Raw genomic sequence first — 13,433 nt, forward strand, 5'->3', positions numbered from 1 at the left:
TAGTTGTCTTCAGCTTTGACCATTCCAGTCAAGGAATAATAACCCATGGTCCTTTTGACAGAGTGATTTCAGGACTAGGCCCACTCTTTAAAAACTGCACCATTCAGTTGTGAACTGGGGAGACCGACAGGCAAGACAGAACAACATGCCCCATTTCTGAAGTCACATGATTGCTCAGTTTACTGCTGGCATTGTTAATGCAGTTCTTGGGAGGTGTTTGTTAGCTGCTGTATCTGTTTAAATCAAAGGCTCCAATGTGATTGGCTATTATTGTCCCTCTGGAGATAAGACTGCAGATTATGTTAAGTTCTTCCTGTCAGAATGAGCTACTTTTCCCACAATGGCAATGCGCTTGTGTTTGCGCACGTCATTGTGTCTCATTATTTTGTAAATCGGTCTATTTAAAGCTATGAGATGCAATGTCTATCAAATTTATGACATTAATTCACTTTTTCATTTATTAGTCAGTATTTGAACAAAATTTGCAACATTTTTTTTTTTTTGCTTTTGATGTAAAAGCTGTTCACAAAAGCATAAAAAGGCTGTGCCTAGTGCATATTTGACAAAGATAAGGAAGATCTTCCGTTTAATGAGGTGCTTATCAGTCTGTTAGTGTTTTCTGGCAAGCTAATGCAAACCAATCAGCGATGCCTCAGACTGTTTAGACTCAGAGCATATCCTGCATAATTCTATCTGATACACAGGTTTGTTTATCCACTCAAACTGCATCCAGCTACTATGGGATTGAGGAGGCTATTTGGCACAGATTCTTACTTCTTATATTTCTTGTTCAAAAAAATGTCTGCTGCACTGGTAGCTCTTCTGCATAACTACTGTAATATAATTTCCTTTATATCCTCACCTATACCAACCCTGCTTTGTTCATGCTTTTACAGCTGAGGAGGTTGAGAGGCTGGCCGCCATGCGTTCTGAGTCCTTGGTCCCAGGCACCCACACCCCACCCATCCGTCGTCGGAGCAAGTTTGCCACTCTGGGACGCCTCCTCAAACCCTGGAAGTGGAGGAAGAAGAAGAGCGAGAAGTTCAAGCAGACCTCTGCTGGTACGGAGCTTTTTCTTTTAATTCTGCCTTTAAGAGTAACTGAAGCCCCAAACCCAAATGTCTTGAAAACCTGATGTCTAATGGTGAAATGTAGGTTGTACTCTTATGGGTGAAATCAGCACCCATTGAATAAAACAGGTGGTAACATCATCTGCCACTATTAGAGGTCAGGTCTCACAGAGATTTGGGTTTGTGGTTTAGTTACTCCTTAAAGGTCCAAGAAACAAATTTGGTATGAAACAGCCATTTTGATACGGCTTTTATAGAGCTGTGTCCCAAAAGCCAAGTTTTAAGTATGTAGTGTGTTCACAGCTTAAAGTGTGGAAATTAAGTATACTCAAGAATGTCAACATCCATACATCGTGCTGTGGAATGAAGGAGCTACTCAGGAAATGAGAGCCAAAATATAAACCGAAATATATGTTGAGATACATGTTTTTTGTTGCCTCATTTCCTGATAGTAAAAAATGGTGTCGTATGTTGAATTTATGTAATACTAACTGCTAAAACAGTATACTTATGGAGATGACTATACAGTAGGTACTGTTTAGTATTAGTATGTAGCATGCTTTTGGTCCACAGCTAAGATCTGTGCAGACACCTAGTGGTATAGAGTAGTGGAGTCTTTATGGTCCCTGTAGCCCCATAGTGTTGTGCTGTCACATGACCTGAACATGGTGGACCTGCGCCATGTGTAGTGAAATAGCTTCTCCTGAGCCTAGAAAACAGTTCAAACTGTCATCGAATATCATATCTAAAACTAAAAATATAGTCCAGTGTTTTAGAAGTAATGATTTCAATTTGATTATAATACTCTTGAGGACTACAACTTCTACTTGAATGATAACTTGCAACAGATATGGGACAAATGTAGAACTGTCACTCAGAAGCACCACAGCTGTACAGCAATTACAGAGGAAACACTGTAATATATATCTAATCTGTCTGTCTCTATATATAGATAGATGGATAGATAGATACAGATAGATAGATAACATAAAAATGCATGAGCAGATGCATGTAAATGCCACATGTATCATAAATACACATGGCTGCTGTGATGACATGTCTTGTCTGTTTGTGGAAAGCAAATCGGTGCATTTCCCATGGCCAATGAGGAGGAGGAAGTACAAGGTCCAGACTGTGGAGTGACTGGAAAATGTGGCAGATTGATTGAGTAAAAGTGCAGGGTTGCAGTTTCATGTTATGAGCTCCTTTTAAAGTTCCTTTGATCGTGCAGTCCAGAGTGGTCAGGGGCAAGTGAAGGACATGCTCCCTTCAGATGTGGCTGTATTTATTTTACCTTGCCAGCACACAGGCTGCATTCTATTGGCAGCCTGCTAGACACGAGGAGATTATTTGTCAGATTGCATGTTATGGGCTGGGTGCAGAACTGAGTCACATACATGCTTATTGCTTGTGTGTTGAATTTCTAGATGGTACATCTACATCTGGTGTGGACAGGACAGGGTGTTCTGCATTACTAATAGTGGATTTGTGCTCTCTTGGTGTGATGTGAGTCAGTGAGTCAGTTTCTGTCTGATCTGATCATGTTTGCTGTGTTTCATCACAGACCACTGAACTCTCACTGCTTACTACAGATCTTGTCAGTCTCTTTTTAATGATTAGGAGAGATATGGACTCACATTATTCCCATCATTTGATCATCAGTTGAACTTCTAGTTGGTGCTACCTTTGCTCCTGGGCTTTGACTCTTACTTTTCATCCAGTGCTTTTTGGCTCTAGTTTGCATTTCTGCCCTAATACTCTCGCCTCTGGCCCTGCAGCAGTCCATGTGGACTAGGGGTGGGAATCTCTGGGTAACTGGCAATACAATGCTATCACAGTATTTTACCCACTGTAATGATGGACTCATGAATCAGGTGATTCTGCAAATCACTGGAAAAGGCAAAATAATTATCGAGTAAGTAGGAATCAGTCATGTTTTTCAGAGTTTTAGTATGCACAATGACTGCAGCATGTACATGACCGAACAGTTCCAGTTCAAATACCAAAAGGCAGGGAACTAATTTGCCTGATAGGAACTCAAATGTGCATTTGTGCAAATGGAAGTTGAGGCCCCAGATATTGATACTTGGCACAAGTGTATCGATAATGTATTACAAGAGCAAGTATCACAATATATTGCATTATCAATTTTTTTCACACCCCTAATGTGGACTAAGTGGCATATTGGCTATCACAAAAAATGCCCCTGTTTTAAAATTTTAGATGCCTCACTCTTTATTTGCTGGACTCTGCCCAACTCTTTAAATAGTCTGTATACAGCTTAATTAAATAATTATGAAAGCATTCTCTGCACATTATTATATTCATTTACCCCCTATGATAATAGCTTCTCCCTTATTACAGTGAAGGACAACAGCCAGAGATGAACAAGAGAAGGGTTTTTGTTCTGTGACACTGCTGTTAGTGCATTGTGGAGGCCAGTGAACAAGCTCTTTTTTATCCCTTTTGTTATCCGCTTGTTTTGTTTGCATAATGTAGCTGCCTCTATATTATTCCTCTGCTACTTATATATTGTTCTATCAAATCCTTTCAGTAGCATGATGGCGGATTTTGACCTACCAGCAGATCTCACTGGAGAGGCCTCTGTATGGGCTGTGTTCCCTCCAGAGCTTCCAACTGCAGTTTAGTAGGTGCTCTGAACCGCCTCTGTAAGAGCTCTGTGTGTTTGTTGGTTCATTCATTTTCCCCTTCGGGCTTAATGCTTTTTACATACAAGGTGATTAGGGGAAACATGGCATCCGCTAGGCCTGAATAATATTGGACAAAAATGGCATCACAGTTTGTTTGTTTTTTTTTTCCAGTAAATGTGCTCTGATTTAAAAATGACACCTATAGAGCAGATATATGCAGCTCTTAACTTGAATAGTTACAATTTCAAAGCATGAATCATTCTTAACAGTAATTAAGGTTGTTGTGCATATGTGGATTTTTTGGTTATTTGATATTACCAGCAGGCAGTGAAGCCAAATTGACTCCATCCAAAAATGTAAATGGACATTATCTGTCTACCATCATGTGAGTTAAAAATGTATGTTTATATAATGCACAGAGAGGCAGCTAATGCTACTGTCTTAAAACAGTTTAATCCAGTTCCAAAAACAGTAAATAAATTAGCATAAAATGAAGACAGCTTGAGCAGCATAATTCAAGTGTTTAAAATTGAAATGATTGCACTGTGGAATCAAAGATATAATATTTCCCTCATTATCTCCTGTAATTTCTGCACTTACTAAACACTGAGCCAGCATTCACAACAGTAGCAAAATCTATGCTGCCTTCAGATGCTGTCAGAAATCTTAGAACTATGTGTAAAGTGCTAAGTTCAAATGCCAAAGTTGACTTGTATCTAAGATGCCTATATGTGAAAATCTCTCTGTTTGCTCAGCAATGTTTATTACAAGGTTTCATTTATTATTATTATTATTACTAAATTTATTCTAGCTTATTTACAATGTGTGCTGTGTGATTTAGCAGTTGTCTGCCATTTTATGTCTTATACATTGCCATTCATGTGTCTTGCACTTCTCATGACAACCATTTGCCTGAAAACTTAGGCCCTTCTCTGGCACTGTAAAAATTCAGCTCTTCAATCAATCAGAAAAACAGTATCTCCACTGGAATTGGCAAGTATTCTGCTTTCTTTCCACTACAGTCCACCCAGCCATTTTGACAGTGCACACTCCACTATACAGTACTACTTCATGAAGCATGAACAAGCCTTTCTAGCCCTGGGTAAGAGAAATACAGTGTATGCTCATACTCTAGGTAGTATGGTAGAAGTCATATCAGCATCTGTGTCTGTGAGCATGGTACATTCACTAACCAGGAAGTAGCTTGGTGATTTTTCTTCCTGTAGTGGCAAAATCAGTGCTTAGGTTAAATATTTTGCAAAGAACTCTGTGCAATACTTTGGTGTTGGCAGGTGGAATGTAAAGTCACAATACTTTCTTTCACCCTAATTATGCATCTTCCTTCCATGTGAGAATCTAGAAAGCACTAGCACACTTATTATTCTTAGGATGGATTCATTATAAACACTGGGTTGTGCAGTGGTTTATTTGGCTGCTCTAAGTTGTCTTATGGCCAGTCAACAACATGCTGGTGTGATGAAAGCTTTGTTTAGAGATTCTGGGTTCTGTTTCATCTAGGATGTGATGTTGACCTTGGTTGCCTTGTGCTCCAGTATTGATCTGGGTTTTAACTGGAACATTGCACATGCATTTTCCCCATTTAATTAGGCAAAGCTAAGAAGGCAGCCTAACGATTATCTTCAAAGTTGCTCATCTGCTAATCTATTTGTCGGAGCATCTTATTGCATGTTGTCTCCACAAATTACATATATTTGCATTGGGAAAACTGCTACAACATAATTATTGATATTAAATTCACTTAATACATTGTAGCAATACATAATTCATTGTAGTATATTGGCTGCTTGAATTTGTGGTTAAGAGAGAGGAAACATCCATGAGCCATTTTGGGTCATGTTTCAACTTGTTGCAGAAGTGAAAAAGATGACTGTGCTCTTAAATATCCTTTTTCTTTTAGACATTAGTTAAGTGAATTGCCCATAGAGGAACTTGATGTAATGTGTACTGTTGAGATATAGTGCTGCTGCACTGGTCGCTGTCTTATTTAGGACCAAAGTGCCCCTTCTGTCTTCTTTTCTCTGCAGTTGTTTCGGATGCCATAATGGTGATCAAACCTCCTGTGTTGATAGGGAGCAGACCAGCCACTGGGCATGCAGATGTTGTTGCAGGTAATTGGACAGAGTGAACACAGTAGAGTGTTACGGATGTGTTGTGATATTAAGCAGATGAACAGCAGCTCTCGGGGGCTTTACTTTCACTTCAGAAAGGAAGGAGGGACAACTGGCAGCTGGGTGTCTTAGCATGCCTCCTGTTCAGCCTGTCAGCTCACAGTGTGCTTATATCAGGAAGAGTGCTCAGTAAATAGAGGACAATGGTTCAAGGGAACAGTAATCTGGTAAAATGACAATGCCTATGTAATCTTTGATCTATTTACCCTTGGGGCAATGATTATACTAGTTTCCGATAAACCGCAGTCACCTAAAGGCATTATTCTTGCTGACAAGCACAATTGGTAAAGATTAGTAAGGACAGATTTTGAATCTGCCTTTTCAGTGATTATAGAGGGGGAAAATGCAAGCTAAATTACAAAAGTATTGTGTCCTTTCGCATGTGTCAAGGTCTCGTTGGTATAGTCATGTCTACATGTCTGACGTATGAGCCCTTAACGCCTGAGCTCCTCATATAAGACTGTATGAAAGTTTTAATATGGTTTTTGCGAAGCTAAGACCAAGTGAATTGCCTTGGTAAAAGCCTCCACTTTCAGATACTAAGCCTCAGGGTTGGTAGAATGTGTTCTGACTATCTGGGTCACTTCGCAGTGGAATATATTTTTCTAAAAACTAAGCGTAGTGTTCTCAAGTCAGTGCAGGCTGTGTTCAAATATGCCAGTATCATTTAATATGCCTCCCAGATGAATGTCTAATTCTCTCATCTTCGTACAGATCATGAGTGGGCCATGATACCACTTGGGCCATACTAGACTGAACCCAGTCTGTCCAAAATAAGACTTGGTCAGTATTCAAGGTTTATACAGTGATCTAAAGCACAGCTTATGATTTTTATACACTAATAATCAAAATTGTGTTCTGTGAGGCATGCCAGCTTCTTTCTGAGATGGAGGGGTCGGTAGGCCTGTAATCAGGCTGCTTGATGTCTCAATCGACGTTGCCATGGAAATTCTTCAGCATACACTGCGCAGGGCTTACTCACACACACACACATACACACACACACGCACGCACACGCGCACACACACACACACAGACACGCACACACAAGCAAGAGCTCTATGTGACCTTATTAGAAAGCTGCTAAATGAAGCTTGTCTGATGACCCAGTCAGTCCAACACCACTTCAAAGGTAAATGTTTAGTTTTCTCTGCTGAATGTTTTTGGGTGTATGTCCCTCACTGGAAATTTCTTGTTGAATTGAACATGAAATTCTGTTTGACTTCTGATGCACTAATCTATATAGGAAATATTAATCAAAATGACAGGGCCTTGTTTTAACCACTGACAGTGCTTAAAGGTACCAGTGTAGTTTTCCTTGTAAACATACTCGCTTTTGTTTTCATTGTGTGCATCTTTGAGGTATAATAAACATGAGGAATGCACAACACTATGTGCATGTGCTGCTGAAAGAACATGTTATCATAAATATAAATATCCTCATCCTTGGAATTTGCATTAATGACTCCCTGTCTTTTAGGCTTCATATGCAGCACCTCGTGAAGAGGCTGAAACTAATTCTCTGTTTTTATTTTTGGAACAAGGCATGCTCTTCCTTTGAAGCCAAACGAAAATTTGTTGCTGCAACTTTTATGTCTTTGCCTGATTACGGATATATACTGTACATGAATTCTTCGGCTCAGTGCCTACATGCACTGGATGTAGTTTACTATGGTGCCTTGAGATATATTACAAATTGCAAAGCATTTGCACAATATTTCACTTTATATGGTAGGGTGACAGGCCTGCAATGGCCATATGTAGACACAGTCACTGGCTGTCTTCTGTTTATAAGACATGTGTCTGACTGTTGTCATCATACCTTTTGTGCTTTTATTTTGCCAGAAAGTCCTGTTGATTACATTTGACACTCACATATGCTTTTTGCTTCATTTGTTCCAAATTTTTAAGTTATTGTTGAAGGAATTTTGGGAATAATAACTAAGGCGGTCTTTGCTTCAGCTAGGTCCATTTTAATAATGTGTATCATGTATTTATATAAATTGAGAATTGTGTAATTTGCATGTTTGTTTGTTTGGACTCACAATGTTGATAATGAGGTAAGCTACTTGGTCAAACATGTTGTGATATTTGGCCCACATTGCCCAGCCTTAGGACAGAAGTGTCCATTTGAATTTTTCTCTTGTATTGTGGACAAAATCCCATCAGTATTACAGACAGTCATATAAGGATTTCAGTGAGTAGCATGGCATTGCTGTACACATCCCATGGCATAGCAGTTATGTCATAAGGCTTTCAGTAATTTTCATTTTTGATCAAATTGAAATTTAATCTCTGAACATGTTACAGCTCTGCCAGTGAAGCATCAACCTCCAGCCCTGGCTTCCCCCGTTAGGCCAACAGTCCTACACCAACTGTTGTCATCATCAGATCATTTATATAAACATTGTGCCTGTCAGTCATATAACTGAAGCATAATCCCAATAAATCACCCCAGGGTTGTGATCAACTTGAAGTCTGATTTTGAAATCATGCAGGGCATACAATGAATTTACCACTTGAAAAATCTGTCAGCCTGTTCAGCCAAATGCTTGTATGATCAGATGAGCACACAGTTGTCTTCTGAATACATTGGAGGCCAGGAATTGTGCTTTATCAAAACAAGCCCCACAGATAGAAGCATTCATGTTTTTTCAGGTTATGCTTTAACTACCTGAAAGCGACTTCAAACTGCATTTTAGAAGTTCAAAGATCAGTATCATAACATATGAAAGAGAGAGTTGTGAAGGGCAGTCTTTTATGAGATATGTACTTCTAACAGTATACATTTAGACAAAAAACAAAGGCAGTTTTTTTCCTCAGATGTTGACATGACTAGTCAAAGACAGAAAAGATCTTTCTCAATAAAAGAAGAGGCTTGTGGGAGTTGTGTGAAAATATGCAGCCAAGGTGTGAAAAGTCATAGCTCTGGCGACATTTTAACAATAATAAGTCATACAACTCAGTTCTTAAAAGAAACTCAGTTTCTTTTAAGTAGATACTTCTCAAACAGCAGACATGATTGGTAACAAATGCTCGGGTTTCTGATTTGCTTTAAATGACAATGACATTTGACAGCAAACACAGAAGAGTGCAGGGTCTGACCTGGATTTGCCTCTTGATGCCCATGTTGCTGCGGGAAAATTTTTAGTGCCATGGCTGTTATGGCTGATGCATGTTATATGTTTATTCTGAGCTGCTGTTATTCTGATAAGTCTACTACTTGGCCTCACTGTCCCAGGATATACTTGACCTAGTATAAAATATGTAGCCTCTGGGAGGGAAAGCCTTTTTTTGGTCAAGTTGGTTGCCTTAGCAGCATTTACAAATTGCAGGATTTTCATTTCACACTATCCTAAATTTACTACATCCTGGGGCTGCAGAGGAGGTGACTCTTTGCGTGACATAGTGGTGATATTTTGGTCACGTCTTTTTCTTAAAACTGTTTCACTGCTCAGCTAATGTTTGGCTTCAAGCTGATTGGGAACAAGTTTCTCTTGGAAAACTTTGAAGTATGGAGAGATATTGAACATCTGGTGTCCTGGAGGAACTCATAATGGTGTGTACCGTTTGATGATAACTTGCTCTGCTGTGGTATTTTAGAACACTGAAGCACAAAGTATCCAAATTTCTGCCCGAGAGGCCTCCCTGTTACTGACATTTGTGTCATTCTCATTGGTGTTTTCATTTTTGGATTCCCAGCAGTTGGTTTAAATCCACTATGTTGTGACTGAGGGCAAGGAAAAGAGAGGTCAAGCTGTTGGCATTTTCATAAATTCACACTGAGGATGTATTAGCATTGGACACGTCACCTTACGACAGAGCTGGGACATGACTCCTGGGTCATATGTAAAACACACACACATGCGCACACACAGTGCAATCTGTGATCTCTCTCTCAAACAGGACCTTGCAGGCCTTCAGGGAGATCTTGCGCAGTGTGCTCAAGTGTTCTTGCTGATCCTCATTTCACATTCTTAATTGGTTCCTTTGCAGGGGTAGATTTTTAAATTACTAACATGACGTTTAACTGCCTCCATTCTGCCTGGTGAAAATTTTGAAAACTAAAAATAGATGCAAGCAGAAGCTATGGGACATACCTACTTATACATAATGCATTGGTACAAGAATAGTTACTTGCATATCTCATGTCTATATACTCCACCTTGTATCTGTTTTCTGAATCAAAGCTCAGTACCTTCAGCTTTAAATGTTTGGAAAAGCAGTCACAGTTTCACAAAATGCTGTGCTGTTCTGTGGGGTTCTGTTTCAAATGAATTTGCCTGGAATTTGTTAGATAAAAGACAAAAAATTTTACCACCCCACATACCAAAAGACACCTAAAAGACAAAGTATACACAATCAGTATCCAATGAATCAGACCGGAACAAATGAAGTTCAGTCTCATGACTCATCTTAAATTCTATGAGCAATAAATCTCTAAAGATCCACATCTTAGTAATATGACCAGAACTGTTGTAAATGCTTGGGCACATAATGTTTGTGTCTTGTTATGATGACTGCAGTGTCCTTTTATCTCTAAAGTCCTTCACAGACATCTATTGCTAATTTAGCTGTGAAAATGAATGCTGAAAAGCCATTGGTTAAAAACCCATGACACCCATGGGCATTTCCTGCAGTGTTAAGCTTTTTTGCCTGGGGACCTTCCTCTTGTTCCCCACCAGAGATCTGTGCACAGTGTTCATTACACTGTATGCATAGAAAATTATATGCACTTCTTTGACTTCTTGATTTCAATGACTGGATTGCCCTCTGACCATAAAGGCAGTGGGGTGGAGGGCATTAAATATGAGATGCTGATTTTCACATTGTTCACCTTTTCTCCCCTCAGCTCTGGAAAGGAAGATGTCCATGAGACAGAGCAGAGAGGAGCTGATCAAGAGAGGCGTGCTGAAGGAGATCTTTGAAAAAGGTGAGCTGAAATGATGAGGCTGCAATAAAAGGTCCCTTAAGTTCAATTTAATTGAGGCAAGAACTTATTCTGATAGTTTTAGTCTCTAGTTATGTGCTTCAGCAGAGAAGTGTAGATGGGATGTACTAAATTGCCTGGCCTTAGGGTATCATGTCCTTATTAATCAGTCGTCCCAGAAGTGCACTTTCTCCGCGACTTGGTAGGGGGTAGAGATATGATCTTTCATTATAGACTTTCTTTTTGCATCCTACAAAATCTTTGATCTTGATGTGACGTGACTTACATGTCCCATATTTAGAACTAGAGAATAAATTTGAGGCTGACGGCAGGGTGCCTGGTGCTCCATGCTTCAGGACATTGTTGGAATTTGATTGAGGACAACCACTGACTCTTGTCAAGATTTCAGGAACGAGATGCGGAGAGTTACACCTGAGATACATTTGAAGTTTACCTGATTGTGGTCATCCAAACCCTCTCCTGTTGCTTTTAGGAAAGGCTGCATGAGTTAATTTTGTTATTGATGGTGCTACATATTATATCTGGTGCTGTACTGAAAGCTGCATTACATTGTCAATATGACTGACATCACAGACTGACATACTTACGGATGGCCTGATATTGTCTGCTATTGTGTTTTCTTGTATTTGTGTCACAACTGCAATGTTTGCAATTTGATGACTGGGTCGAAGCCTATTGCACACCTATCTGGCAAGGAATAGGTCTCTTCTCCCCGTGCTCCTTCTCAAGATTTCTTCCATTTTTCTTGTTACAGCTGGGTTTTTGGGGAGTTTTTTTTTCTTGCCCCCTAGGAGATCAGGGGGTGTCCTGTTTATTGTAAACATGTGCCTTTTAAGACTATGAACAGTGAAATTGGGCTGTAAATAAACCTGATCTTGAACTTGACCTAATAATCATTGCGCTGTTGTGTGTCTTGTAAGGCTGTTAAGCTGTTCTGGCATGCCTCGAATTGAAATGCATTCGGGACAAAAATAAAAACAGCATAAATCCTATTATGGCCACAAAATGTGCTCATCTTAAATTTTATTGGCTGCTGGAGAGACTTTAACTGGTACTGTTTATGTCTGGATTTGATGTTGCACACACCAGCCAAAACCTGTCACTTATCTCGGTCGGGACTGAATTAGTCCATCAGCCCATATACATGATTGGGATGTGAAAAAAAAACAAACAGATCGGCTCTCATGAAGATGCTTCATAAAGGACTTTCTTTTGAAGGCTTGTGCACATGGCAGCTGGTCACTATAGCAACTAATGACTCATGTCATATGGTAAGTGGATAACTGAAGAAATCTCAAGGCAGACTTTTTCAGTGTCAGAAAGTCTAGAGATTGTGCAAGCCTTCATTCCAGATCTTTACATGAGGTGGCATTTTTGTGCCCTTGTGTTATAAAACATTGATCAATTTGAAACAACAACGGGAAGTGGCAAGTTGCTTTGACCGGTCATGCATCAGACATTAATCTGGGGCCTACGGTGTCTTCTTGGCAGCCACAACTCCATCACACGTCCTACATGCTCCACCCACTACTTGTTCTAGTGCAGCTGTTTTGACACATTTTGGATTGAGTGCAGTGGGAAAGTAGTCCATTGTAAGCTGTCAGACTCCATGGTTGTTTGTACAATTCATTGTTTTTGAAATGAGTCATATCGTCCTTGCTGTCAGTTGTTGCCTCCCAAGGCGCAGGTAACAAGTAGCAGCGGCCAGAGTTTGTCACAGAATGACCAAATAGAAAGGGGGGCACAAATGTAAGTGAGGGAGCATTGTTTCTCTGAGTGTGTAAACAGCAGTCAATACCACTTGTCAGCCTTAAAATGTGGTGATGCAGAAATCATTAGATGGCTCCAGTGCTGAATGAATGTAATGTTCGACCTACATGTTTGACTCCTTTCCTTGGTCTGGTTTGGCCCGATAAAATATTCCTTAGGTTGTTGAAGAATCTGAGGTTGCTGTATCTTCTTGCTGTGTTTGTCTCCAAACTTGATACTCCAAGTTGGATTTTGTGTGAACAGCTTTAAGTGTGTCAGATCTGCAGGGAGAAAGGAATCTCATTGATCATGCACTTGGGGCCTGTCTGTCTTGTGCAGTTGCACATGGCTTTAAATAATTTTGATGCTTAGTTGATTCATTTGTTTTTTCCTCTCCTAAGCAACCGTTGAATTCCGATCCTCAATGGATGGTGGAGTCTGCACTCAGGAGCCCTCTATTAAGTCATCTATGGTTATGCCGACCAAGAAATCTGTCACCTACGCAGGTGATCATCAGGATACCCCTGCCAAGCCCCCGTTGTACCACAAACAGCCTCCTGCTCTCCCCCCAAAGCCTTTCTCTAGGATCCCCAACCACAGCACAGGTGAGTTGCTGTTATGTAAACAGTATTGGTGTCAATATAATGTTATATGTTGTGACTTGGCCTCAACCCATCACTGTTTTTTTTTATCTTTCATATTATATTCTTTAAACTTCAATAATTTGGTGTTTTCTTAATTACAGTACATTATCAGATTAAATGTGACAAAACAGTGTTATAATGTATGTATTGCGGTGCTACAGGGATGTCCTGGCCAACAA

At 39.9% G+C, this 13,433-nt stretch overlaps 1 protein-coding gene across 5 annotated transcripts in view; it reads left to right on the plus strand.

Annotated features, from left to right (window-relative positions):
- The window catches only part of LOC115374693 (phosphatase and actin regulator 1-like), a 56,984-nt gene that overhangs the window by 28,259 nt on the left and 15,292 nt on the right, over window positions 1-13,433 (plus strand). For 3 of the 5 annotated variants that reach the window (XM_030073746.1, XM_030073747.1, XM_030073751.1), the window contains exons 2-5: window positions 897-1,061; window positions 5,767-5,850; window positions 10,763-10,843; window positions 13,012-13,215. In XM_030073746.1, the coding sequence (XP_029929606.1) occupies window positions 897-1,061; window positions 5,767-5,850; window positions 10,763-10,843; window positions 13,012-13,215 (534 nt within the window). The remainder of the gene's footprint in view (window positions 1-896; window positions 1,062-5,766; window positions 5,851-10,762; window positions 10,844-13,011; window positions 13,216-13,433) is intronic. The other 2 variants (XM_030073748.1, XM_030073750.1) reach the window with 1 other exon arrangement.

Source organism: Myripristis murdjan, chromosome 17 (assembly GCF_902150065.1).
Source record: "Myripristis murdjan chromosome 17, fMyrMur1.1, whole genome shotgun sequence".
NCBI classification, from domain to species: domain Eukaryota; kingdom Metazoa; phylum Chordata; class Actinopteri; order Holocentriformes; family Holocentridae; genus Myripristis; species Myripristis murdjan.